Source organism: Wickerhamiella sorbophila (assembly GCF_002251995.1).
Source record: "Wickerhamiella sorbophila strain DS02 chromosome Unknown contig2, whole genome shotgun sequence".
Lineage (NCBI taxonomy): Eukaryota > Fungi > Ascomycota > Dipodascomycetes > Dipodascales > Trichomonascaceae > Wickerhamiella > Wickerhamiella sorbophila.
The window spans coordinates 2,255,085-2,280,737 of NW_020194005.1; the positions used below are offsets into that span (position 1 = coordinate 2,255,085).

The 25,653-nt window shown below is 47.4% G+C and overlaps 17 protein-coding genes across 17 annotated transcripts; 9 read left to right on the forward strand and 8 right to left on the reverse strand.

The window, feature by feature from the left end:
- Positions 1-139: 139 nt before the first annotated feature.
- On the forward strand, positions 140-817 carry B9G98_04553 (Proteasome subunit beta type-6; the record flags this gene model as incomplete). Its single annotated transcript, XM_024811110.1, has 1 exon — positions 140-817. One exon carries the CDS (start codon positions 140-142, stop codon positions 815-817), a length of 678 nt encoding a protein of 225 aa, XP_024666878.1.
- Positions 818-1,346: 529 nt separating this feature from the next.
- On the reverse strand, positions 1,347-3,059 carry B9G98_04554 (ATP-dependent DNA helicase II subunit 1; the record flags this gene model as incomplete). The annotated part of the gene is made up of 1 exon (XM_024811111.1): positions 1,347-3,059. One exon carries the CDS (start codon positions 3,057-3,059, stop codon positions 1,347-1,349), a length of 1,713 nt encoding a protein of 570 aa, XP_024666879.1.
- Positions 3,060-3,218: 159 nt separating this feature from the next.
- Positions 3,219-4,670, forward strand: B9G98_04555 (NADH-ubiquinone oxidoreductase subunit, mitochondrial; the record flags this gene model as incomplete). Its single annotated transcript, XM_024811112.1, has 1 exon — positions 3,219-4,670. One exon carries the CDS (start codon positions 3,219-3,221, stop codon positions 4,668-4,670), a length of 1,452 nt encoding a protein of 483 aa, XP_024666880.1.
- A 48-nt stretch (positions 4,671-4,718) lies between these two features.
- B9G98_04556 (Intermediate cleaving peptidase 55) lies at positions 4,719-6,053 on the reverse strand (the record flags this gene model as incomplete). Its single annotated transcript, XM_024811113.1, has 1 exon — positions 4,719-6,053. One exon carries the CDS (start codon positions 6,051-6,053, stop codon positions 4,719-4,721), a length of 1,335 nt encoding a protein of 444 aa, XP_024666881.1.
- A 63-nt stretch (positions 6,054-6,116) lies between these two features.
- B9G98_04557 (Lactobacillus shifted protein) lies at positions 6,117-6,566 on the reverse strand (the record flags this gene model as incomplete). Its single annotated transcript, XM_024811114.1, has 1 exon — positions 6,117-6,566. One exon carries the CDS (start codon positions 6,564-6,566, stop codon positions 6,117-6,119), a length of 450 nt encoding a protein of 149 aa, XP_024666882.1.
- A 224-nt stretch (positions 6,567-6,790) lies between these two features.
- B9G98_04558 (hypothetical protein) lies at positions 6,791-7,561 on the forward strand (the record flags this gene model as incomplete). The annotated part of the gene is made up of 1 exon (XM_024811115.1): positions 6,791-7,561. One exon carries the CDS (start codon positions 6,791-6,793, stop codon positions 7,559-7,561), a length of 771 nt encoding a protein of 256 aa, XP_024666883.1.
- A 38-nt stretch (positions 7,562-7,599) lies between these two features.
- Positions 7,600-8,382, forward strand: B9G98_04559 (Zinc transporter ZIP9; the record flags this gene model as incomplete). The annotated part of the gene is made up of 1 exon (XM_024811116.1): positions 7,600-8,382. One exon carries the CDS (start codon positions 7,600-7,602, stop codon positions 8,380-8,382), a length of 783 nt encoding a protein of 260 aa, XP_024666884.1.
- Positions 8,383-8,406: 24 nt separating this feature from the next.
- Positions 8,407-8,844, reverse strand: B9G98_04560 (hypothetical protein; the record flags this gene model as incomplete). The annotated part of the gene is made up of 1 exon (XM_024811117.1): positions 8,407-8,844. The coding sequence occupies one exon, from the start codon at positions 8,842-8,844 to the stop codon at positions 8,407-8,409; it is 438 nt and encodes a 145-aa protein (XP_024666885.1).
- Positions 8,845-9,399: 555 nt separating this feature from the next.
- B9G98_04561 (putative NADP-dependent mannitol dehydrogenase) lies at positions 9,400-10,233 on the reverse strand (the record flags this gene model as incomplete). Its single annotated transcript, XM_024811118.1, has 1 exon — positions 9,400-10,233. The coding sequence occupies one exon, from the start codon at positions 10,231-10,233 to the stop codon at positions 9,400-9,402; it is 834 nt and encodes a 277-aa protein (XP_024666886.1).
- Positions 10,234-11,082: 849 nt separating this feature from the next.
- Positions 11,083-12,291, forward strand: B9G98_04562 (Dihydroorotate dehydrogenase (quinone), mitochondrial; the record flags this gene model as incomplete). Its single annotated transcript, XM_024811119.1, has 1 exon — positions 11,083-12,291. The coding sequence occupies one exon, from the start codon at positions 11,083-11,085 to the stop codon at positions 12,289-12,291; it is 1,209 nt and encodes a 402-aa protein (XP_024666887.1).
- A 1,063-nt stretch (positions 12,292-13,354) lies between these two features.
- B9G98_04563 (Paxillin-like protein 1) lies at positions 13,355-15,007 on the forward strand (the record flags this gene model as incomplete). The annotated part of the gene is made up of 1 exon (XM_024811120.1): positions 13,355-15,007. The coding sequence occupies one exon, from the start codon at positions 13,355-13,357 to the stop codon at positions 15,005-15,007; it is 1,653 nt and encodes a 550-aa protein (XP_024666888.1).
- A 90-nt stretch (positions 15,008-15,097) lies between these two features.
- On the reverse strand, positions 15,098-16,747 carry B9G98_04564 (F-box/TPR repeat protein pof3; the record flags this gene model as incomplete). Its single annotated transcript, XM_024811121.1, has 1 exon — positions 15,098-16,747. The coding sequence occupies one exon, from the start codon at positions 16,745-16,747 to the stop codon at positions 15,098-15,100; it is 1,650 nt and encodes a 549-aa protein (XP_024666889.1).
- Positions 16,748-16,911: 164 nt separating this feature from the next.
- On the forward strand, positions 16,912-17,448 carry B9G98_04565 (hypothetical protein; the record flags this gene model as incomplete). Its single annotated transcript, XM_024811122.1, has 1 exon — positions 16,912-17,448. One exon carries the CDS (start codon positions 16,912-16,914, stop codon positions 17,446-17,448), a length of 537 nt encoding a protein of 178 aa, XP_024666890.1.
- Positions 17,449-17,476: 28 nt separating this feature from the next.
- On the reverse strand, positions 17,477-19,555 carry B9G98_04566 (Anaphase-promoting complex subunit 2; the record flags this gene model as incomplete). Its single annotated transcript, XM_024811123.1, has 1 exon — positions 17,477-19,555. The coding sequence occupies one exon, from the start codon at positions 19,553-19,555 to the stop codon at positions 17,477-17,479; it is 2,079 nt and encodes a 692-aa protein (XP_024666891.1).
- Positions 19,556-19,672: 117 nt separating this feature from the next.
- On the reverse strand, positions 19,673-21,517 carry B9G98_04567 (hypothetical protein; the record flags this gene model as incomplete). The annotated part of the gene is made up of 1 exon (XM_024811124.1): positions 19,673-21,517. The coding sequence occupies one exon, from the start codon at positions 21,515-21,517 to the stop codon at positions 19,673-19,675; it is 1,845 nt and encodes a 614-aa protein (XP_024666892.1).
- Positions 21,518-21,940: 423 nt separating this feature from the next.
- Positions 21,941-23,293, forward strand: B9G98_04568 (Corticosteroid-binding protein; the record flags this gene model as incomplete). The annotated part of the gene is made up of 1 exon (XM_024811125.1): positions 21,941-23,293. One exon carries the CDS (start codon positions 21,941-21,943, stop codon positions 23,291-23,293), a length of 1,353 nt encoding a protein of 450 aa, XP_024666893.1.
- Positions 23,294-23,524: 231 nt separating this feature from the next.
- Positions 23,525-25,639, forward strand: B9G98_04569 (putative ferric reductase transmembrane component; the record flags this gene model as incomplete). The annotated part of the gene is made up of 1 exon (XM_024811126.1): positions 23,525-25,639. The coding sequence occupies one exon, from the start codon at positions 23,525-23,527 to the stop codon at positions 25,637-25,639; it is 2,115 nt and encodes a 704-aa protein (XP_024666894.1).
- Positions 25,640-25,653: the final 14 nt, after the last annotated feature.

Consider the following 25,653-nt stretch of genomic DNA (forward strand, 5'->3'; position numbering starts at 1 on the left):
GATTCAAGTGCTAACCAGCACAATTCCAAATGCTTGAGTCTCCCCCCGAGATATTTAAAATAAATTGCCTCTACAGGTCCCTTGATCAACGAAATTCGGCCTGTATAAAACGTCGAGCCGCCACGAGCGGCGGTTAGTCATGCCTATCGAACACAGTTTCAACCCCTACGGAGACAGCAGTGGCGGCTCTACTCTGGCAATTGCAGGCAAAGACTTTGCTATTTTGGCAGGCGATACTCGACACTCGACTGGATATTCTATTGATTCAAGGAATGAGAGTCAGATTCATAGCGTAGGAGACGGGTTGTTGGTGTCTCCTAATGGCTTTTCTGCCGACGCTCGCGCCTTTGTGGACGACGTACACAACGATATCATCTGGTACCATCACAAGCACAATAAAAAGCTGGCAATTTCGTCTTGTGCACGTTCTATCATGCACACCCTGTATCGTCGCCGCTTCTTCCCTTACTATGTTAGCCCGATCCTTGTTGGCATCGAGCCTGACGGAACTGGCGCTGTATACTCTTTTGATCCAGTAGGCTCTTATGAACGAGAGGCTAGCCGCGCAGCCGGTCATGCCAGTGAACTTCTCGTTCCCTTCTTGGATAACCAGGTACGCAAGGCTAACCAGGTGGACCCTGAAACAGGTAAACCACTTGCTCAACATGACTTGGATTTAGAAACTGCTCTTCAGTTGGTGAAAGATGCATTTGCTGGCGCTGCTGAGCGGCGTATTCAAGTCGGCGACTGGCTAGAGATTGCCGTCGTCACCAAAGATGGCCATAAAGTAGAACGCTATCCTTTGCGAAGAGATTAGTGCTAAAATGTGTAGTAAATTATCCTTGAAGGCCTAGTGTTTCTGGTCAGAGGGGTTTCTCCGGCTTACCCGTTGATCCAATAATGTGGGCAGCGGCGCTCGATCTGAGAGCATTGATACCAGATCCAAGGACCGATATGTACTGGCGGTCTCAGTAGCATTGACATTACAATTTCAACTGGGGCAATAATTTTCACTGTAGTCTAACCATAATTACTGCTTTTGCCACCGTTCACGTGTTTGCTCGTCTGGAAGATTCCCCCACATCATGCGACTTGGCAGAGGGTACGGGTTCCTGTAGTATATAAAGACACTGTCACATCCGCCGTTATCATCCCAACTAAACAACAATGCCCGAATCAACTTGCTCTTGCGAATCTACTAAAGACTGCCAGTGCGGCTCCTCTTGCAACTGCTCTGGATGCAAGTAACCATGTTCGCTTGCCACTAGCCGAACCTTGTAGCGTTGGCGCCCTGCGCCCCGCGTCGGCCATCAATTATTAAATAGTATTAAAGTTATTATCCATTGTTACATGCCCTTGAAGAACTCCATCAGCGCTTGCACTAGATGCTTTTTTTGTCGTCCTTGAGGCTCCGGAACGCCTGCATGAGCGGTTAGTCCTTTGAGCTGATCAACCGTGAGCTTATCCAGGTTCTGATTCGCAGCCAAAGACTCCGCGTGTTCAATTGAGATATCAGCGTGCTTGACACGTTTTGCCGGTGGTTCTGCCTTCTCTTCCTTGGGTGGTATTTTAGTTAGCACCTCGTTCAAAGCTCTTATCGCGGCACCACTTCTTGTCTCAATTGAGCGATATTTTGGTAAGGTGCCGTCAACCGCACCTTTTGGCATTTCTCTGGACAATGCCTGAGCTTCAATTATCGATGAAACCCAAAGTAGTTTGGGGTTTCGGTATCGTTCAGGTCTATATCCCTGAGGCATTGTCAACTTATCGACAACAGCTCCCGCCAAGTCTACAAGGCCTTCTTCTGCCGTTAAGTGAATAGTATTCTGAGGTATGTCACGAATGTCATCCATGTACGGTAGAGTAACCAAATAAATACCAGGCGGCGATGTTTGGTGGCCGTCCGGCGATAAAACTTCGGGTGAAGGATAAAGTGCAGCTATGCAAGGTGCCGAGTTGGTTCTCAAAATACATTGTGCAATCGCCACTTTGTCTTTATTCAATAAAGACCTCCACAATGCAATAAATGCTCTAATCGACCCTTTGCTCAACACATCCCAAGGATAAATAAACAAGGAATGGCTCAAATGCCCCGCCAACACGACCTCGCTTCGCTTTTGAAACCCGAGAATACGAATTGCCGGCTCCCCGAAATCTTTGAGCGAATCCAAGGTCTCTTGGTCAACAACAATTCGGCTTTTCCCGAATTTGAACGCCCGCGTCATGTCTTCTTTCTCGACTTCTCGACCACTTTCCTCCACAATATAGTGCGTACGACTTACCGCCACCACGGGCTTGTCTCCGTCAACAGAGACATCATACTTTTGACTCGGCAGCTGCTGTTTATACAGAACATAAGCTCGCACGTCAATTTTGAGGTCCCCCAGCTGAATACAGTTCCGAAACGCCGGCCTACGTGGTACCTCTTGGTTACTGATTGCAGTCAGAATGTCTTTTGGGCTGCCATTGATGGGTTCCAGCTTTGTGTTGCTACTATCAATGTAAAATTCGGGAGTATAGTAAAAGTCCTCCCACATTTTACTGACCTCAAATCTGCGATCGGGATAACTGACAAAAACAGGTACGATAGTGACATTCTTTTGAACGAGATCATACGACTTGATTTTAGCGACCTCAAACAGCCTCGTCTCTGGATCATGGGGCTGGTCGTTATCTGTTACTAGAACAAGGCGTCGAAAAGATTTGGCTTTTTCCTGCTCAAACATTACCCCCGCATTAAAAAACACATCGCCCAGAGACGTAGTGTTTCCCGCCGCAGGAACAACGCTCTCTTCAAAAAAGGTTTCGTCTTCCAAAAGGCGAAATAGCAGTTTAATACCCCGACTATTCTGGGGTTTCAGATCGAGCAGGATCTTACAATTATTTTTATGCCCCGAGACGCCATACAGCAAAACCCCTGTATTGTCCATCGGGTAAGCAATCATTCGCTCCCTTACCGAATCCCGTACAGCAGCCAATACATCCTTCAAAGTGCCGCGTGTGAGCATCGATTTGGACACTTCAATGGCATACAGTAGAGAATCCTTGGTCGTCTCCATCCTGCGCCCTTTTCCGGCGATATGCACACTAAGCTGGAAATAGGAGCTCTAGGGTGTTGCTCAACGGACTGGGGTGTAGGGAAGGAGCCTTACTGCCACTTAGTAATGGCCAATCACTCAGCGCGGTTTTGGCTTACTCCACCTCTTGAAAACCAAAAAATGCTTGGATCTCGGCGGTGTGTTCCGCAACTTTCGAAGCGGCTCTTGAGCACGACGCCTGTAGTTCGTCGCGAGTATGGTAACCTGAAGGATTCGGACCGTATTTTCCAGAACCTATACAACAAGTACGGCCGTGATCTTGCCAACGCCAAGAAGCGCGGTGACTGGTACAAGACCAAGGAAATTCTCCTCAAAGGTGACGAGTGGATTATCAACGAGGGTAAAAAATCCGGACTGCGTGGCCGTGGTGGTGCTGGTTTCCCTTCTGGTCTCAAATGGTCGTTTATGAACCCTCCGGGATGGGAGAAAAATAAGGGTCCTCGCTACCTGGTTATCAACGCCGATGAGGGAGAACCCGGTACTTGCAAGGATCGCGAGATTCTGCGTTCTGAGCCCCATAAGCTTGTCGAGGGCTGCCTGGTCGTCGGCCGGGCCATGAATGCCACCGCTGCCTACATCTATATCCGTGGTGAGTTTTATGAGGAGGCCGCATACGTCCAGCAAGCCATTAACGAGGCATATAAAGATGGTCTTATTGGTAAGAACGCCTGCGGTTCGGGCTACGATTTCGATGTTTATATCCACCGTGGCATGGGTGCCTACGTTTGCGGTGAAGAGACCTCGCTAATCGAGTCTCTGGAGGGCAAGGCCGGTAAGCCTCGCTTGAAGCCTCCTTTCCCTGCTGCCGTTGGTCTGTACGGTCGCCCTACTACTGTTACAAATGTCGAGACTGTTGCTGTTGCTCCTACAATCATGCGTCGTGGTGGTGACTGGTTTGCTTCGTTCGGCCGTGAGCGCAACTCCGGCACCAAGCTCTTCTGCATCTCTGGTCACGTTAACGAGCCCTGCACTGTTGAGGAGGAGATGTCCATTCCTCTCCGCGTTCTTCTTGAGAAACACTGCAAAGGTGTCCGCGGCGGCTGGGACAATCTGTTGGGTGTTGTCCCCGGTGGTTGCTCGGTTCCTGTTATGCCTAAACATGTTTGCGAGGATGTCCTGATGGATTTCGATGCTCTTAAGGATGTCGGCTCCGGTTTGGGTACCGCTGCTGTTATTGTTATGGACAAGAGTACCGACATTATTCGTGCTATTCAGCGCTTCGCCTACTTCTACAAGCACGAGTCTTGTGGCCAGTGCACACCATGCCGTGAGGGTACTACTTGGCTCTTGAAGGTCATGGATCGTCTTCAGAGCGGTAACGCTCGAGTACGTGAGATTGATATGCTCTACGAGCTGACCAAAGAAGTCGAGGGCCACACTATCTGCGCTCTGGGTGATGCATCTGCATGGCCCATCCAAGGTCTCATCCGTTCTTTCCGTCCCGAGATCGAGGCTCGTCTTCGCAAGTTCGAAGAAGAGTTCGGCGCTGTCAAAGTTGGCGGTTGGACCCCCGAGGCTCATTTGCTGAAGGGCGAGGCCGTTGGCTCTCCTGTCAACACCTCCAGCCACTAAATATTACCAAAAGAAAACCTAACATAGTAATAGCGTGTTATTTACATTTCATCTCTGTACCTCTTCAACCTCTTTGAGTGTGTCGATGGTCAAATTCTCGTAGCCTGTGATACCGACAACAATGTTGTCTTCAATACGAATACCAATTCCTTGGTAGGCCTTGGGGAACCGGTCATCGAATGGAATATAAACACCAGGTTCAATGGTTATCACATTGTTGGCTTCCAACTGACCCTGAACACTAACGTCGTGCACGTCAAGACCAAGATGGTGACCGATAGAATGCGGGTAGGCAACCGATACTAAGCTACGCGGCAACTCTAGACCGGCGTTAGCGAGTTCAATTTGCATTTGCTTTTCAGAGAACCTGTGAATATCGTGGAGAGACATTCCCGACGAAACAGTGCACCTTTCAATGCAGGCTTTGTTGACGTTGAGAACTGCCTCGTATAGATCACGCTGAGGACCACTGAATTTCCCATTGACAGGCCACGTACGCGAGATATCGGCACAATATCCGCCGTATCGCGCGCCTGCATCTACAAGCACAAGGTCACCGGGCTGCAAAACGTCGTCATTGCGAACATAATGAATGGTCAAAGCATGGGCACCTCCAGCCACTACTGCCAAATAAGCATCAGACTCACCGCCGCTGTTGCGGAACATAAAGTCCAGGAAGGCATGCAGCTGATGCTCAGAATAAAACTCCTGACGGAACGCACGGTTGTAACCAATTGCCGAGATTTCGGCAGCCATACGCATCGCATCAATTTCATTCTCGCTCTTGATGGCCCGCAGAGGATTGACCAAATCTGAAAGCTCTCGCACACTTGCCTTACTGTTATGAGCAAGTGCCGGCAGCTCGTGATGGAAAAACGGACCTGCCCGGACAGTGGCCTTTGGACTCAGATCAGCGTACACTGTCGACACAGACCCAAGCAAGCTGGTGACTGTTTGGCGCAGCTTCGAGTTAGGAAGCGCCGTTTCGATACCCAACAGCTCAGGAATCAGTTCTGTACCCGTGCGATCTCCTTCCCATTTTTCGGCCCAAGTGTCTTTTTCGTTTACGAGCAAGATCTCCTCAGCGATCGAACTATCGGAACCTTTATGCAGAAGCAAGCAAGCGTCAGATTCTAAAAAGCCTGTGAGATACTGCATAGTAGGGTCCTGGCGAAACGGGTGGAACACCGAAGGCGATGCAAACTGAACGACATTGCCCGGGACAATCGCCAAACTCGAGGGCTTCATGTGCTGCAGAACCTTAGCCCGGCGATCCGCGAACTCGCTCGGTGGAATCAAAGGTGTAAGGTGGCCCTTTTGCACCAAGTGCGGGCGATTTTCAGCAAATGCCTGGCCCAACGCTCGTGCCCGGACTTGTGACATAATCGGTATAGAGAAACTACGGGGAAGGGAGGAGGAAGAGAACAAAGTATGACGTTGTATGTGTTATGACTCGAGCGATTCGCGCTGGCTCTCGTGAGCATAGCGAATACCGCAGTACTGGCAGCCATGAGCACCAGGCTTGTCAACATCGATATAGATTTTGGGGTGGCCCTGGACTCCGCCGCGACGGCCGCCAAAGTTACCATCGCAAACGGCCTTGGTGTCGTGCACGTACTGGATAGGCTGTTGGGCAATAAGCTCAATAGCAGCCTGAGGACGGGGCTGTGTAGAAAGATCCTTACCGTCGAATCGAGGGCCCTGCATAGCCTCCTTGACCGGGCGCTGGTTGGGAGCCCAAGTTGTCTCGCGGTTCGGTGCCTGCTTGTCCAACAACGAAGACTGGTCCTGGCCGTTGTATATGTGTTTGGATTTGTCTGTCAGCTCCGAAAGAGTAGACTGGGCCCGTCTGAACGGCACACGGACTCCAACAGCTCGAAGTCTCAATCCAAGCATTTATGTGGAATTTTATAGGTCGGAAGCGCTTAGTCAATGGGTTTATACGGCAGGGAGCCATAGAGGGTGGAGGGCGGTTTTGTGTTATTTTAGAGCTGTAACAAAGATAGAACTATCGAAATAGCTGCAATTTGCATCCCAAACTAGAAACGTCCATTTTGACGATGAAAAAGCCAAAAAATATCCTACTTTAAGGGCCAGCCCTCTTGTCAGCTAACTAAGCAATGAGCGATAACGTTCAATCAGCTCGAGAGAGGCGGCAAGCTCGCATTCGTGAGGGAGCGGCTGATCGCCTGGCTAAAATCACTGGTTCTGCTGGGAGAAGCTTCCAGACCGAGTCAGAGTCCCGACAGTTCAACAGAAAGCCAACAAGCCAGCTGGGCAAGCCCGAATCAAGCTCGCCAGAGCACCACGACGACCCGCCCGATGTTTTACCATCAGATTTGGACAAACCCCAGACTCAATCAGAAGATAGATTCGCAGACGATCCGTTATTCAAAATGCTGTCCCAAATGCAATCCAATTTGAACCAGGACGGCAGCGGAGGACCTGGCGCATTCAACTTTGATTTTTCCGACCTCGTTGCCCAAAAACTTAGTGCAGCTCAATCGGTCGAGGACACTCCGGCTGCCCAAGCACAAAGAGCCCGCTCCCAACGATTCCAGACCGCTGTTCATATTATTCTAATGGTCCTAGTTGGCCTGTATGCTTCATGGAACACTTACATGCTTTTATCTATTTTTACTACGGTGGAAGTTGTGCTCACCGTTGCGTTCTCCTTTTCGGCTCCACCGGCACGTCAGTCAATGTTTAGCCCGTTTGTGGTTTATTTGCCAGCTGTTCTCCAACGACCTGTTCGGTTACTTTTGGCCAATGAAATGGTGATCCGCCAAACCTACCGCGACTTTTGCTTAGTTCTACTTGTTTACGGGCTTTTGCATGCCTACGATGGCACCGACGCAACTTCCATACATTACCGAGTGCCCGTAAGCTAATATCTATAAACTTAGAACTCTACTCTTTCCTAGTCAGCATGATTTGGCTGCTCGCCCTGATTATGGGGGCCGTGTCCTTAATTGCTGGACTGGCCCCCCTATATTTACACATAAATCAGCGAGAGATATCCTTGGTAGGAAGTGGAATCATCATTGGAACCGCGTTCATCATCGTCATTCCCGAGGGAATGGAGTCGCTTTCAGACGCCGGTATTCCACTGTCCACTGCCGGTTATGCCGTGTTCATTGGCTACATGGTCATGTATATCATCGATGCATACTTTGAAAAGCCTAAAACTAGCCACGACCGTCTACCCAGTGTTGAGCTGCACGATCTTTCAGATTCTAGCCCAGAGCCTACGCCCAAGACATCGGGCTCCTCCTTATTCGTGGCACCTCTCAGTACGACAAGTCTCGGAATGATCATTCATTCTTTCGCCGACGGAATCGCCCTGGGTGCGGCCTCGCAAGCAGAATCATCATTGCAGTTCATTGTGCTCATTTCAATTCTCGTGCACAAGGGCCCTGCTGGCTTCGGATTTTGCACGGTACTGAGGCATATGGGGCTACCTGAAGCTACAATTAAAAGAGATGTCACCATATTTGCACTAGCTGCTCCTTTGGCAGCAGTTGCAACTACCCTGCTTGTAGGCGCGTCCGAAAACGCCCAGTGGTGGACCGGCGAGGGCCTTTTATTTTCCGGAGGCACTTTCTTGTTCGTGGCAATGCATATAGAGCCAGACATCACATGCAAATCGCATCTGTTGCTGGTATTGCTGGGTACGGTATTCCCTATCGTAGCATCGTTTTTCGCCGATTGATAAATAAAAAAAAACTTAGAATCATCACTTGCGAGGCACTGAAGAACGGAATAAGAACCGTTCTTTGCGAGACAACAAGCTGCTGGATTTAGGCGGGAGCTTTTTCGAGGTCTTTTTGACTACCTTGATCTTGAACCCGTCTTTTTCTTCATCCAGCTTTTTATGCTTTCCGGCCTGAACAATAACCCGAGGGCGGTGTTCCTGAACCAGTTCTTGGTCCGCATCAGAAAGAGCCTCCAGATCTTCCAACTCTTCACTCAAGAGCTTTCGTTTCTGACTTTTGAACTGGGTATCCCGAGCCCTACGTTTTTCTTTCAGAGCCTTACTACTCTCTTTCAAAGCGTCCACTTGCGCTTGAACTTTTTTCAAAACGTTAGCAGTAGAAGTTGAAAACGATTCCTCTTCTGGAGCCTCATCACTGGAGCTATAATCATCGTTTGCTGGTGGTGCTTTAATTGCCATTTTAGTGCGATGCAAAAGTCTATTGCTCACGTAATTTTTTTTTCAGATCAAGCCAGGCATCATCGCTTCCAGCAAGCTAGATTCTCTCGTCAATGCTTTACCGCGTCTCATCTATCTCTGAATTTTTCAGTATATTGTAAATGATTTATAAAGGTGGTTAGTGATAGGATAGTAGTGCCCATTTCTGATTACAATCAACCGGAGCATTTATTCACACAAGCTCGTTATATATATAGCATCAAGATACACAATTGCCCACATAACTCGACCTCCGTTGTCAACGGCAAAATGTATTATTTGTATGGTCTTTGTTTTTCTGACTCGATATCTGGAGCCTGTTCCAGTTTCATCGGGCAGGATAAAAAGCGGCCTTCCTAACTCAAACTGTACACATTCCCATGCAACTAAACAACCAGTATCGAATTCAATTGCTTTGAATTCATCTCGTAAGATCTCAATCTCCTCTATCATCGTTATCATATTGACGCAGCACGACTGGGAACGTTACGAGCGTTGGCATCGAGAAAAAATAATGTAATATTTAATGTATTTAGTTTAAGGACGAGTGTAACCGCCATCAACGACAATGTCCGTACCGGTGGTGTAGGTGGCAGCGTCAGAAGCCAAGTACAGGTATGCACCGACCAACTCGCGGGGGTGACCGCCGCGACCGAGGGGGGTAAGTGCCCACCACTTGTTCTGGGTCTCCTGAGGAACAAAATCAGAGATCTCAGTGTTGATATAACCGGGAGAGATGCTGTTAACACGAGCGAAACCAGCCCACTCAACAGCCAATGATGTAGCCAGGTGACGCACACCAGCCTTGGCGGCGTTGTAGCAGGCCTGCATCTGGGGAACGTTAACAATGTGACCAGACATTGATGCAGTGAAAATCAGGGAACCAAAGCCCTGTTTCTTAAACACACGACCAATGGCCTTGGCACAGTAGTAGGCACCATTCAGATCAAGGTTGATAACCTTGTTCCACTCATCGTGGTTGGGAGGGTCAATCAGAGGGCCCTTAGTCCAGGGAACACCGGCATTGGCGACGAAGATATCAATCTTGCCAAAGTCCTTGACCTGTTGGGCAATGGCAGCCTCGACAGCATCAGGATCGGTCACAGGGACCTTGTAGGTCTTGACTTTTACGCCGTAAGTGTTGGAAAGTTTCTTAGCCTTCTCCTCGGGATTGTGGCTGTTGTACCAGATGGCAATGTCTGCACCTGCTTGGGCGAAGGCCTCAGCGACACTGAAGCCGATACCTGACGACGAACCAGTAATCGAAGCGACCTTTCCTTTCAAGGAGAAGAGATCAAGAATAGGCTTGTTGGCCTTAACGACCTCAGGGTAGTCTTGGGGAAGGGAGAGACCGGCGATAGTTTCAGACATGTTGCAATTGAGTTGTTACAGTTGATGTGTATATAGCCAGGGTGGCAGCAGCCCGCCTTTTATACCCTCCATAGGAAAGCAAGCCGCTGACATCATGCATAAACGGACATACGCATAATTGCTGTAATGTTGCTGTTTCGGGGATCCGGAGGTACAGTTCTCGGATAGATTAGATTTCAACAGGAAAAAAGGCAAATTTGTGCCCACCTCGCCCTGTGGCCACCATACAATGGCTCACTTAGCCTTGTACACGCTAACAATTTACGGTGCTGACGTTGAGGGAAAAACTGGGTAAATCGACCTGCATACGCTGCCCAGTGCCAACAGTTTCCAGCACAAGATCAAACTTCACGATCGAGCTCTTCCTCGACGTAGTGGTTATCACCAGCGGTGTTTCCATGTCAGACTACTGCATACCAACCAACTTCATGTGGGGTTGTGGTCGAACCAATGTTGGCCTTACTCGTCAAGGTAACTAGGCTATGATTGGATCTATATACAGAAATTGTCTACAGAGGGGTTAATGTTTCTTGGCTAATCAACCGCGATACCAAGAACGCAATGGAAACCGGTGCCAAAAAGTGGCTCGGTCGTCATACCCTTGCCCATAACATGGAGATTCCGCCCCTTTTCCCCCAACCCGACTCGATTCTGAAGATAGATACATCGATTAACATACATAAGCCAATGTTTGTATTTCAGTGTTCCCATCCAGGGTTATGGCGCTTCCTGTATGATATCCCAGTTAATTCATGCTAGAACCTGGATGTGCGAGCCAACACCCCGATAATACCCTACATGTAGATTTCCATCAACAGATCAAAAAAATCTGTGTCAGCTAATCGCACTATGGGAAGAGTTGTTCCTTCTTTTCGTACGCTCACAACGTTAGTGGGAGTCGGATCTGTTGCTACAGCCATCTATTTGTCTGATGCTAGAGCAAGCGGCTACGAGTATGGCGTTTTGCCGTTGACTCGCGCTACTTTCGACGGCGAAGAATCCCATAAACAGGCCGTGAAGCTTATGCGTTTCCCTTTTCTCAATCCTTCGTTGCCAAAAAACTGGCTCAAAAATGTCGATCCTAACGGTCTTTTAAGAGTAACGCTATTTGAAAACTCGCCTAACCCCAAAGTCAAACCGCTGCGATTGTCCACTCCGGTCGGAGTCGCTGCTGGCCTGGACAAAAATGGTGAAGCTATTGACACTCTATTCCAAATCGGGTTCTCTTGGGTCGAGGTCGGCTCAGTCACTCCTCTTCCCCAGCCCGGAAACCCTCAGCCTCGAGTGTTCCGTCTGCCCGAGGACAAAGCCATTATTAACCGTTACGGATTCAATAGTGATGGCCATGCTGAGGTTTTGGCCCGTCTCAAAATCCGTGCAGCTAAAGGTATCGTTCAAAAGCCAGGTCAAGTGCTTGCCTTGAATCTGGGTAAGAATAAGACCGGTGACGAGGTCCAGGATTATGTGCGAGGTGTTCGTACTTTTGGGCCTTATGCTGATGCCCTTGTAGTGAACGTCTCGAGCCCTAATACGCCGGGTCTTCGCGACCTCCAGGCGGACGACAAACTTAAGAGCTTGCTGGTGAGATTAGTGGAGGAACGTAATAAGCTGAAGCTCGACGCCCTACCTCCGCTAGTGGTTAAGATCGCTCCAGACCTGCAGGAGGCACAGGTCAAGGCGATGGGTTTGGCGATCAAAGAGTCCAACGTCGACGGCGTCATTGTTGGTAACACCACCATCACAAGAGATAACCTCAAAAACACTGTTCATAATAATGAGGTTGGCGGGTTGAGTGGGCCCCCTGTGAAGCCTCTCGAGCTTAAAGTGCTCCAGACCCTCCGGGAAACTGTTGGTCCCGAGTTGACAATTATAGGCTGTGGTGGTATCAGCAATGGCAAAGATGCCCTTGAATTTGCTCAATCAGGTGCCAACTTTGTCCAGCTTTACACTAGCTTTGCTTACCGTGGCCCTGGCACTCCGTCTCTGGTCTGCGAGGACCTGCTCAAACAACTCGGAAGTCGATCCTGGAAACAGGTTTCCGGTCAAATCCGTCAATAAAATAAATGAAGTGTTTTAAATCTACTCTTGGTTGAAGCCAGCCGTGTAAAATAGAAAAAAATTAGCTGCGTTTTCACTGTTCCCTTCAAAGTTTGCATACCGCTCGCGCGGTTCCTACATGCAAGCAGGTCGCTTCACCTGCAGGCTGCCATTTTGAGCGATATTTGGCGCACGTCATTGCACCCAGTGCCATAGCGCTAGAAGCACGTTTATAATATCAGTTAGTGGTTCCGGTGAGATCCAGTTAGAAGGCAATATGAAGAACATGTAACATCACTATCTCCTGCCCGAATCCCCGGTACGGTCTATCATGATGTGCACCTTGCAGAACTCAGAGTTGTTTTCAGGGTAATGGTAGGTAACAGGCGAGTGTTTGCAGCAAACATGCTGGGATTTGCAAAGATATTCACGATTGACAGCTGTACTCGTGAGGAAAGTCAAATTAAGGAATTACTACAGGAAGGCGAAGAGAGGTAACAGCAGGAAGTTGAATCTGGTCGAAAGCTCGAATTGGCGTCGCCTTGGAGGTATCGCTAAGGCTGGAGGGAGCTGACACAAGCCTTTCCATATACTACGTCGATCCGCGTTCCTTCGGATGCTTAAGTATACCCAAGTTCGCAATGGGTGATTTTTACCTCTAGTGAGCTTTGACAACAAACGGCTTAAACTTATACAAAATAACACTATAACATAGAACTACCTCACAACCGTCCCGGGGTCTCCTTGTACATTGTTTTCCCTTAAAAAAACGGAATCTTCCTGCCGGTACACGCTTTACTAATCAAAGAATTTAGCGCGAGCTTCCCCTTGCATCGAAACTAACTGCCTAAGCGGACATTAGCTTAGGCTCAGATTTGTTGTTTGACAATCGTTACATTTTTTGTAAGAAACCAAAGTCGCCCAACTCCTTCACTTGAACCATTCAACACGGTAGCGAATACCAACTGTACGTGAGTTTCCATTCTCTATTCACAAATCCGTACACGAACACTCTTTTATCTTAATTTTTGTTTCGCTATCCCGTTCGTTCAAATCTACCACTGCTGAGTTACTGGCCCGATCAATGCAAGTTTCAGCAAGTACAAGAAACCAGGCGACTGCCTTTCCGCCATTCGCTCCTGGAGTTGCGTTCCCTTCCGTTTACGAGCGCGCAGGGTTCGACGTGAATAAGTCTCACTACGCCCACGGAAACGGATCCCAAACAAGTATAAGGTCTGGCAGGTCAGGTCGATCTCAAGCGACGTCTGTTTCTGGACGTACAGCATCTCCAGCACCGTCACAACTTTACGCGCGAACTGCTCCTGAAGTGACTCCAATCGCACCCACCGCCCATCCCGCGACCACCCCTCTCCAAGCCGCTGCTGGCAGTGGTGGTTCGATCGCGTCCCAGGGCAAGGGTCCAGCACTGTGCATCTCGACCACAAACGAGCCTAGACCAACAGTGAGCGTCTCTCCAAGACTTTCAAACACTCGATACCCTTTCTATCACAAAAAAGAACAAACTAGTGGATCTGGTAACCAGCAGCTGGCCAGCCCTGTCACACCTATCCGTGAGAATATCTACACAGCGCCAGCTGACACTGCACCGGCAGCATTACCAAGCGCCCTACAGTTCACCCCACCACCTAAAGCGGAAGCTAGAGAAAATTTCCCAGCTGAGGCTTCAACTGCTTCAGATTATCCAACTGAAGCAATGTCCCCTCCTCATAGCCGTCAAGGATCTGCTGACACAGACATTAGCATGGTTAGTGCTTTAACTGCATCAAGCCATGCCAACAGCCAGAGCGAAACTTCTACGCATCACAACAGCAGCTACACCGATGCTACATCGTGGGACTCGGAGGAACCCGGTGATGTTTCTCAAATGAGCTTCAAGCAAAACTTGCTGGTTCCCCAGCACCTTGATAATCGTTTATCAACCACATCATCAATTTACTCAATAAACCCCACCATGGACCACATTCCGGATAAACGGTATCCTGTCATACCTGACACAGCTTCACTGGAATCACCGGTCGTTGGTCTGGGCGTACACGGAATCGAGTTTCCGAACCCCGGACGTTCTTCAGAGGTGATTTCTCCCGGTCCAACCAGCTCTCATAGTGAGGCGGCACGAAAATTCCTTATGACAACACCTCCGCTCGAAATTCACAGGCAGAGCTCGCCGCAAACATTTGGTACACATCCTAGCAGAGGTCGCTCTATGCAGTCGGGCACGAGCGCAAACAGCTCTGCAACCGACAGCACGGCCGCAGCTTCTAGCTCCCAGAAATCTGCCAAAATTTGCCGAGGCTGCTCCGGTGTTATCTCAAAGAAAGGAATTCGTTCCAGAGAGGGAAATTTGAGCGGCCGCTGGCACAAAGAGTGCTTCAAATGTGTCTCCTGCGAGCATCCCCTGGATTCCGAAGTATACGTGTATGATGATGCTCCTCACTGTGGCGAGTGCTACCACCGCGCTAGCAATTCAACTTGCCGTGGCTGCGGAAAGGGCGTGGAAGGCCAATGCATGGAGACAAGGGCAGAAAACAGCAACTTTGGCACCCACGCTATACGTTATCATAATGAGTGCCTTCGTTGCGTCGATTGCCAGTGTTTACTACATGACAGTTACTATGTCGTCGACGGCGGTAACTACTGTTACTCCCATGCTATTGAGGCTCAGCCGGTGAGTGACGAGCGCCTGGAGCGTCGTTATACTCGGTTCGCTATGATTTAATCTCCCTTGTTTGTTTGTTTGCCCAGGCAATTTCTCAATCTGTACAATATGCTTTTTTATTTTTTGGACAATTAGCCATATATATAATCATTAATAGCGAACATTCACCTGGCCTGTACCCTTTTGCAGCCATTCCAAAAACTCGTAGCTCATGGGGCATTCTTTGCAGCGAAGGTGGGTGATACCTAGCCTGACAAGCTTCATTAAAGCAGGACCAGAGAATTCGCTACTATCAACGTTCACTCTTTTTACATGCCGGAGGGCATGCAAAAGCCAGGACAAAGATTGGTCGTCGACTGCAGCCATTTCTGTGAACTGGAATGTATCAAGGTTTACAAGAACTCGCTCAGGGGAACTAATAGGCCACGCAAAATGGGACCGATGGGCAACCAAGGTTTTAAGGGTCTCTTCACACCCTAAGCGGTTCAAAATGTCGCCGAATGAGTATGGCAACAGGTTTGCCCATTTCAACTCTAGATACTCGAGCGATACCTTCTGGCGCCAGCCGCTAAAGTCGATTTGGACATTGTTCAAAGCCAGACTTTTCAATAGCGGACTTTTGAATTCTGGCATGACTATTCTCAGCGCTCTAGCACCAAACGCCGTAAATCCAAACTCAGTCAGTTGCTCATTTTCGAAAACTGGGTCAAGACATTCAAAATCCGCAATCACCCTATGCAGGCTGAGTGAATGCAGACTTGAGAGTGATGACAGTTGTGAAGCTAGTGAAGCAGACACGCATACCACTGCTCCGCCCCCATAGAGCTTTAGTGTTTTAAGATTCGAATCCGAAAGTTCAGCCTGCTCTACGCTGTGCATTGCACAGTGGGCCGTAGCTGTGAGCTCCAGCGTCTCTAATGCGGGTAAGTTTTGGAGGCACCATCTCAGATCAACGTCTAGAGCATTGCTGGGGATTTTAAGAACCCTTAAATTAGGAAAGATTGCATTTCGCTCTCGGATTGCGGCCATCAGTGGCTGGGTTGAAAGAGAAGACGAGTTCATCAAGGCGAGGTAGTTCATTTGAACTTTTTTGTTAAAACTGATGTACTGCAAAAGTCTTTCCGGCCGCACAATGGTTGTGTCCAACAAATCCAATTTAAGAGGGAGGGTTGATCTGGAGATGAACTCGATAAGAGTATCAGAACTCACTCGTTGCTTTTTTCCTAGCCTCAATTGAATATTGTTCCAAAACTTGGGCTCTTTCAGAATGTACACTCTCCACTTTTTGCTCACAAGGGTGAGTTTTGACCTCTCTTCGAGGTTTAGCCTCGAAAAGATAAGGTAGAGAAGCTCTCTGGGAAGCTTTTCCAGTGGATCACATCTCATAGCCAAAGACTGCTGAAATTTACGATTCGCCTTCTTTTGTAAATTTACGAGCATTTTGTAGCAGTCTTCAGTTGGAGAAATCCGTTTTAAAGCTTGCCGGTACGTATCTGCGGCTTCTTTAGCTTTGTCCAAAAGAAGATAAATCTGACCCAACCTCAAGTAGCCTCTCGGGTTTTTAGGTTGCATGCGAACCATGCTGGTAGCATCTTCAAGTCCTTCATGAAGGTGGCTTTCTTTGACGAGTAGGTCTGCTCTGAGATCTAGCATGTTGTACAGGTCATCAGTCGTGAGATATTTGGGTGGGCTCAATGAGCGAGCACCAATCTCTCTGGTATTAGACCTCAAGATTTCTAGTGCAAGACCATACTTTTCTTTGCGGTGAAGTTGCCTAGCCTGGACAATGGCGTCTTTCATTACTGCGTTGGACGCGACTAACCCGCGCTGCCTAATCACACCTACCCTAACAGTCTGAACAGGGCCAGCCAGCACAGCTGCTCTTTATATATGTGTATAGAATGTGACCTGTCATAAGATGTAGTTAATTTACACGCAAGAAGTAATGATGTCCTCATACAACCATGGATGTCAAAAAGTGTGCTCGTTGCCATCGATTGCGGTCAATCTCTCTATTTGAAAAGTTCAAGAGTGGCCGAGTACGAGCGACATGCAACAGATGTATTCAAAGAGACAACTACCCGGCAATTGACAGGATGAGCTTTTCAAAAGTAACCAGTGCCCAGCATCCCGCAATGACTGAAGGGTTCAATCCTACCGCCCCGCCCCCTATGCTTTCTCCAGTGAGCATTGGCCAGAAAGCACCCAGTCGTCCGGAATTGATACTCGAGGCCAAAATGACTCCCGCATATATGCCTCAGAACAGCCGAGAGCAAGTTCACTTTTCTGCTCCCGTACCTCCTACCAAACACAGCCCGTTGGCAACAAATCATGCGGAGCCGAAATTGCATGGCCAAAGCTCGAATGCGGATCTTCATTTGATGCCCAGTTTAGAAGCAGTTGCATCGCTTCAACCAGATTTGGCTCCTCTCCTTTCCAGTCTCAATGAAAGCGGAAGCTACGTGTTGCTTTATATTCCGTGCAAAATGCATCATAAATAAATAAATCATTTTATATCAACGAAAACCATTAACCGGTCTTCAGACTGAAATTACCTTCGGATTCGACTAGCTTTTCCCCATCCACCATGTGGTACAAAAACTGCTCCAATTCTTGCTTGGTTTTAACATATGGATCATCTTTTGGCACAAACATTACGAGGAACGAATGGATTTTGTCAACCGGTAGCGAGCCAAGATTGGTTAGCATACCTACAATGTATTGCCAATAAACCATCATTTCTTCTGCAGCCTTTTTGGAGGACGCGGAGTCCCCAACTACAATATCGACATCTTGAGGGACCGTGGAATCTGCTTTTTCAATAACAGTATAAATGCCGTTTTCATCAGGACCAATCAGTACACATTGACCTGTCCAGAATTGAAGTGCCTTTACTGTTCGATCTTGATCAATACCGACTACTGCGGAAATATAGTCCGCTTTGTTTTGGGGCGTTTCAGAGAAGCAGTAAATTACAGCAGCTTGATCAGGGGTTACAGTGAGATCTAGAGCTCTGTCTTCAAACTCAAGGTTGATAGAGACGCGACTATCTTCGGGTGACCAAAATACAGCTCGCTGAGGATAGTACCGCTCGAATAACCCACAAAATTGATTGGCAAGATGTTGAAAAAGCAGAGGAAAGTTACCTCGCTCATTTTTGAGGTTGAGCCAATAGCGATGGCTCAAAATAAGAGCTTTAGTAGACTCTAAGGACTTCTTGGACGCGCGTACCTTATCTTGCATCCTCAGAGATTTGCGAACATCACGTATCATGACATAGATACTTTGAAGTTGTCTTTGACCAAAGCGCTTTCTGAGCGACTCTGCCTTGGCGGTAAGTACTGACAGTTCGCCAAGGCTAGTGACACTCAATAATTTGTTGCTGAAAACAGAATTGAGCCTTTTGATATAAACCTCAGGGTTATCATAAAGCATGAAGAATATCGACACAATATCTCGTGTCTGTCTCTTGACGAAATCTGGCGGAGCATCGACAGGATCGGGCTGCCACGAGACATCGAGCATGTCATTTTCAATCGCCAAATCACTTTCAGAAGGAGGAGCAAGTTTCTCAGACAGTTTTGCCAGCGGAGAAGTCTCCTCGCCGATTATACCATCCACAATAATGTCGACCGTGTCTGGCCGTTCCTTTAGGTACCGATGAATAGCCGGACTTACTTTATCTAAAACCACACCTCTCGGATCAAGAACGGATAAGACATTTACCAGCGCCCAAAAAAATAAGACAATCGAAGATGTGTCCACTCCACTATTCAACAAGCGCAAGTTACAGCTCGACTGCAAAGTGTAAACTGTTTTGGCTCGAAGCTCAGGGGTGTGGATTACTTCTTTGAGGTCATCAAGACCAGGTTGCGATTCGTCTTCGTGTAATATCATATCGAAAAGCTCATTCAATCGTACCTCTGCAAGTTTTTCACGAGCTAAAACTTGCAATTGCGTTCTCAATTCGCTATCGTAAATCCCAATTGCAGTCAGTACTGGCAAAATGGTGTCTTGAACTAGAGACACACAATCATCAAGAACTGAGCGCCGCCATTGATCTTTGAAACTCTTCTCTACCATCTCGCGGATGATTTTAGGCAGCGCAATTGCCAGTGCGGCGTCCGTCTCTACGTCAAGGTTTCCTGTTTGGCGATACTGAGTTAAAACTTCAACGGCTTGAGGTGAATGAAGGCTGTGGGTATCCAGATAGTCGAGAAGTATCTTTATGTGGTCTTGATCGTCAATAAAATCTCTCAACAATGCCGTTAATTGCTTTTGGACCATGATGTGGCTCTCTTTACCGAAAGGAAGTCTTGTCAAAGGAGTCAGGAATTTAATATGAAGCTCTTGGATCAGCGCAGCAAAAAATTCAGCATCAGCAGTTTGAACATCAATGCTTTTGAAAAATTCGTTGCTGTACACACAGATCTCTTGGCAATAGTAGTCCAGCAGCGCAGGCTCCAAAGCTGGGAATTGATCGAGGGCCGAAACGGGAACAGGAGATCCATTGAGCGCAGATACTAACAAGTTCCAGGAGGTCTCAACTTCAGTATTGCTGATTTCAGACGCATCAAACACCGGAAAGATCTCTTCCGCCGACGCCATGATTGTGTCAACACAAAGTACTGTAATCACCCAAACGACCCGAACGTTGTCTTTATTTGGAAAGTATTAGGACTATGAACAAGAATATACATTAGTTTGGCACTGCCATTCTTTAAATTAAAAAGTTGTTGCTAAAAAGAGGCCAATAGTTATTGCGAGAGCTGAAACAGAGTTTAGAACTGCACCAGATTTTGCGCCTTTCTGCGAAGTGGCACTGAAGTACGTAGAGTTGGCAGTTGAATTTGACGTATTATTTGACAAGGAGTCGGTTCCGTCACCCGCGCGCATATGATCGCCAACATAATGGTTCCCTGGCGTGCCCCAAGCAGAAACTTTAGCTTCAGGAACGGAGCTGTTAACGCTGGCAAGGCCGGAGGTAATGCTAGCAAGGCCGGAGGTAGCGCTAGCAAAACTGGAGGTAAACTTAGCAGAAGACATCTCCAGATACTTTGATGCAAATGAGGACGCGAGCTGGAGTTCGTTTTCGCCGTCAACCTCGAGTTCGGGTTGTTCTTCAGCTGATTGACCATCCATTTCTTCCTCCAATGCAAGTTCATCAGCTAGGGAAAAGGCACGCGCAATTGTCAAAGAGGGGGGCTCAACAGCGGGAGAAGAAATCTGTGCAAATTCGGTGGTGACAGAACTAGGCTCCTGTGGAACAGCACTGTTGGTTGAAACCAAGGAATCGGAACTATCACTAACAATTGAGGGAGAGGTAGTAGCAGTAGTAGTAGCAGTAGTAGTGGTAGAAGCAGTAGCAGTAGTAGCAGTAGTAGTGACAGAAGCAGTAGCAGCAGACGATGTAATAGCCTTAGTAGTGATCGACGAGGTTTCAAAGGCTGGTTCTTCGACATCTGAAATTCCCAGGCTAGCTACTGTGGTAGCTGGCAAGGTAAGAAGAGGAATAGAAGGAGTCTGTAGTTCATGGTGAGAAGGCATGGCGCTTTCAGTCACGTAGACAAGTGAAACAACAGTACTGCCTCCGCCGTTCTTAACATCTTCTTCATCGTTCTGATAGCTTGTATCATGCTCCTCGTGTGAATTCGACGGTTCGCTTAGCTCTTCCTCGTTATCAATTGGCTCTGAATGGTCTGCGACCCGCTGTGGGCGTTTACGAGAGTTACGAGTGCGTGAAATACCTGTTAGAACGTTTTCTAAGAAATTTTCAATGGTTTTCTTCGGGGCATTTGCGAAAGCACTATCAGCTGCGTGGACAATCTCTTGGGCAATTTGTTTCCGAGCATCGTCATAATCGCATTGCTCTGCAGAAGTTGCCTGTTCTTCTTCGTTATTTTCAGTTTCAGTTTCAGAACTATCACGCCGTAAGATACCATTCTCATAGTGGTCAGGCTTTATAACCAGATGAGCGCCGTCACTTCCCTGAACTCCATGAATGAGGAGGCGATCACGCAAAGAGATAGAGTCCCCAACGTTGACGTCACTTCCATCAGCAAGAGCAATTTCATGAGCACTATCCTCAATGAGGCTACGCTTGCCGTATGCCTGCCAATTTGTCCCAGGATCAGAATCGTCACCATTATTGCAGGTGCTGTGGTCTTCGTCGTCATACTCGCTGTCGGTTTCATCGTCATTGTGCTTGCGCGCGTGGCCTAAGACACGATCTAAAACTCCAGCTGCCTGCAGAGGGGGCTTCTTCCACTCGACTTTGGCGCACTCTTGATTCATGAATTCTTTCGAAGTATCAAGGGAGCCAGGGTCGTAGTTGCAAGTAGTGCCGCAGTAGTCGACTATACTTGCAAATTGCGAACAAACGCAAGCCATATCACTAGGGTGACAAGTGTTCAATGCGTCAGTAATGAATACTGAGCAAGCATTGCGACTACCATCCTTTTGACAGTTTGCGGTGATATTCGTGAGAGCGTTAGGCAAGCTAGGTGGAATGGCGAGGCCAAGGGCAAGAGATGCCAGGTGCAGAGAAATTACCGTGCGCGCTACGACCATTTTGATTTAGAAGCAGAGGTTGCAAAATTTGAAGAAGAGTACTGAACATTTTATAGACGCTCGCGCATCTCATGCTTGCATTGAGGGGCTACCAAATCGGGACGATCACAAAAAAAAACCTCTTCACAGCATTGAAACTAGATTTTGCATAGTGGATGAATACAGTAAGTCTAATACATTTAGACTAAAGTTCTCACATTTTAGAATTTCTAGAAGCAGGCGAGTTGTAGTTCCCGATGTAAAGGGGCTAGAACATACTATTGATAACTGAAAATATTGAACTTGATAGCAGAAAATATTCTAGGTTACTTCAGTGATAATAATAAAACAGGTAAGGCTTTCACTGATCACCGTACCCTCCTCCTGCTCTTGATTGGGGTTGGGGAGTGAGGGTTTTCTCCCAAAAACATTTCCAGCTCTGCCATGGTCAAAAACGTCGTAATTGTGGGAAGCGGCATGGCAGCCATAACTGCTGCCCGTGAACTTTCAAGAAATGGAATCAAGGTTACCATATTGGAAGCGATGGATCGGCTGGGTGGTCGCATCCATACTGTAAAGCGAGGCGAGCGGAAGTACGATCTAGGAGCTTCCTGGATGCATGACACTTTAGTGAACCCTTTATTTTTGACATGCGCCAAAGAAGGTATCACCATGGAATACGATGATGAAAGTCATGGATACTTTACCAAATATGGGCCCATTCCCAGAGAGTTGAACATTACTGCTGTCGCTGAAGACTTAGACGGCATGATGGAGCTTGATTACGGACTGGGAAAATACCGACAACCAGATCAAACCCTCAAGACTTACGCAATTGAATTCGTTAACAAATGGCCTTTGATTAGCGAGCGGAATAAAAAGCTTGTACCGAGATTAGCTCAATTTCATGAGTTATGGACGGGTGTGCCTTGGAACGAAGCTGGCGCAGCCACTACTCTGCTAGATTTTATGGGTCGCAATGCTTTCATGATAGAAGGGATGTCTAGCATCTATGAGTTTGTGCGTAAAGATGTCAATTGGGACCATACTGACGCCATAACGAATGCAGTCGTTCAGAAAATTTCAACAGACGGAGAAACATATCTGGTGTCAACGGATCAGAGGACCTATGAAGCAGACTACGTCATTTGTACAATTCCTCTTGGGGGACTTAAAAATTTCCACGCACAGCTGTTTGATCTTCCTCTTAGCGAGAGTCTGTCAAAAGCCATGAGAGAAGGCGTCATGGGTGCTTTAGGTAAGGTTGTTCTTGAGTTCGACACTTGTTGGTGGCATAATGAGTTTGATCAGATCAAGTTTATCGTCGACGAAGACCCGGAGATTGATCTTGGATTGGGCCCCGGAAATCAGCCCCTGGATTTTATAAATGCCTTCAGAAAACATCCCGCACACAATCAGCATGCTCTCATCGTTCTCACTGCACCGCCTCTCACCCAGTTTGTTGAGGCAAATCCTGATAAGGCGTTCTCATACTTATTGCCGGCACTTCGTGCAATTAGGAAAAACCAAAACGAAGAAGTCCCTGAACCAGTGTTCACTATGTGCACAGACTGGACATTGAACCCTTGGATCGGAGGTTCGTACACTGGTGTTAAGGTCGGCCATACCTTTGATGAGACTGTTCAACCATTTATTGAAGGTGCAGATAGATTACGCTTTGCAGGGGAGCATACAGTGTATGATGGGAATGGATGCGTTCATGGTGCATATGCTAGCGGCTTGAGAGAAGCAGGATGGATCCTCGACCATCTACAAGCGCCAGCATCTGGAAAATAATCAAGCACCTAACGTGTATCTGATGAGGAAAATATTGGCAGGCAAGAGCATATTAAAATACCCAACCTTGTTGTATATTGTAGATGGGGACAAATTTTAATGTGCTCAAAGTGTCTCACAAGTGCGGGTTCGCTGCAAAAAACATGCAGCCCAAACCCTTGAGCCAATTTGAGAAAATTACGGTAATGTGATATTTGAAGCAGTAACGAAAATTTGCATCGCATAATTTCAATGAAACTAATAGCTCTATTTTCACAGCTACAGATTGCTCTGGCTGTGCCAGCAGACTGGTGGACAAGATCATGTGGCTATGTTATCGCGTCTAACCCAGCTACCAAACATGTGAGCCACTGGGAAATTGCGGGGCTTGAAAAACGCCATATGGGCAGTTCTGATGATGAAGATGGTTCAAGTGAGGTTCCGGCATGTACAAACCCAGCATATATATTGACTTTGTGGGACTGTATCAATACAGGAGCGTCTCTTATGCCAGCAATGGGACGCGAAGCCAAGCAAGGTTTGGACGATAGTTTTGCCTATAACCGATGGAACTGTCAATATGAGAAGAGCAAATTTATTTATACTCGAAAAGAGCTTGACGACTTGTATGCCAAGTATAAGATCACCCAAACTTATGAACAGGCTGCGGAGTCTCTAGTGGGACCTTTCAGTGTAGATACAACGTCTCTGATGCCCTACGCTATTCCTGAGATGCACTACCATGACGCCCGGTATTACAGTGAAGTATTTGCGCAGGTTATTGTGTATTTCATTTCTGGAATCCTGATTTTGCAGATGCTAGTCAACTTCTGCACCAGAAAGTTCCCTACAAGAGTCGAAGCAGTTGCTAATTCCAACCTGATTCGGACTTGGCGCAAATATATGACTTTGAGACCTCTTTTGAGTGAAAAGTATGCTAGGTGGTTTGACCTGTATTCTACCCCGTTCCCCTACGTTTGCCTGTTCATCACATTCGTTCTGAACTATGTGCTCATGGGAGTCAAGCTTAATCCATCAAACCCACAGCCCTTGTACCCTACTTCTTCAATGGCGACTGGAACCTACCTCGGATATCGTTCTGGAATGCTATGTATGTACAAACTTCCATTTGTGTTCGTTTTTGGCACTCGCAATAACATCTTTACTTGGGCGACTGGCTGGGACATAGCAGTTTTCAATCACTGGCACACTTGGCTGGCTCGTATGGTCGTCATTGACGGATTTATTCATACGGGAGCTTATGTCGTTCATTATGGCCACAAGGATGCTATGGCTGCCTGGTCAGATGCATATTGGACCTGTGGGTTTGTCGCATTACTTTGCTGGACCCTTATGATGTTCCATGGAACATCATATTTGAGAAAATTGCGTTATGATTTTTTCAGAGTCTGCCATATCGCTCTTGGCATCGCCTCAGTAGCAACACTCTGGTATCATTTGGATTACACCAACAAGGTTAAAGAAATCTGGTACACGATTGTTGCAGTATGGCTATTTGACTGGTGCCTAAGAGTCATTAGAATGAATTCCTCAGGCATTTGTGATGCTATTGTCGAAATTACGACGGAAAATTACCTGACTATGCTGGTAAAAGATAACAATCCCGTCAGACCATATGTTGGAGCGAGCTACTACGTATACTTTTGGTCTTGGTCGTCATTCTGGCAATCACATCCTTTCACGGTTGTTGAATATACAGATGGATATATGAAATTCGTTTGTAAGGTGCATGAAGGTGTGACGAAAAGAATCCAAAGAAGGGCTCAAGCGAACGGAGGCTCGTGTAGGTTGAAAGTGGGACTCGAGGGTCCAATGGGTATTCGGCTTAACTTCAGAAGCTTCAAAAACCTAGTCTTTTGCGCTGGTGGCGTTGGAATCACAGCAGTGTATGCTCACCTGAGACCTTGGGTTCAAAATGGAGCGGACCGTTCTATTACCGTTTACTGGGCCATTCGTGACACCCAACCTGTGGAATGGTTTGCAGACGAAATCGAGGTTATGAAAGCTTCTGGTATCAAGTTGAACGTTTATGTTACCGGTGGTGATTGTACACCCGAACACAGTATCCAAAGTTTAACTTACGAATCCTCTGTTGAAACTGACTCGTTACCAACTAACGAGCAGCACTTGAAACTGAAACAAGAAGGAGTTCCTCGCATTAAATTTCAAGCTGAACGTCCGCAATTTGATCAAATTGTCACGGATGAGGTCATTAATTCGCAAGGATCAATTGTGTTTTTCGCTTGCGGGGCTTCTGAGCTGAACCGCACTATTAGAGAAAGTGTCGCAAAATCAATTGACAAAACCACAAACTATGTACAGTTCTATGAGGAGTCATTTTGCTAGTTTCTACGTATAAT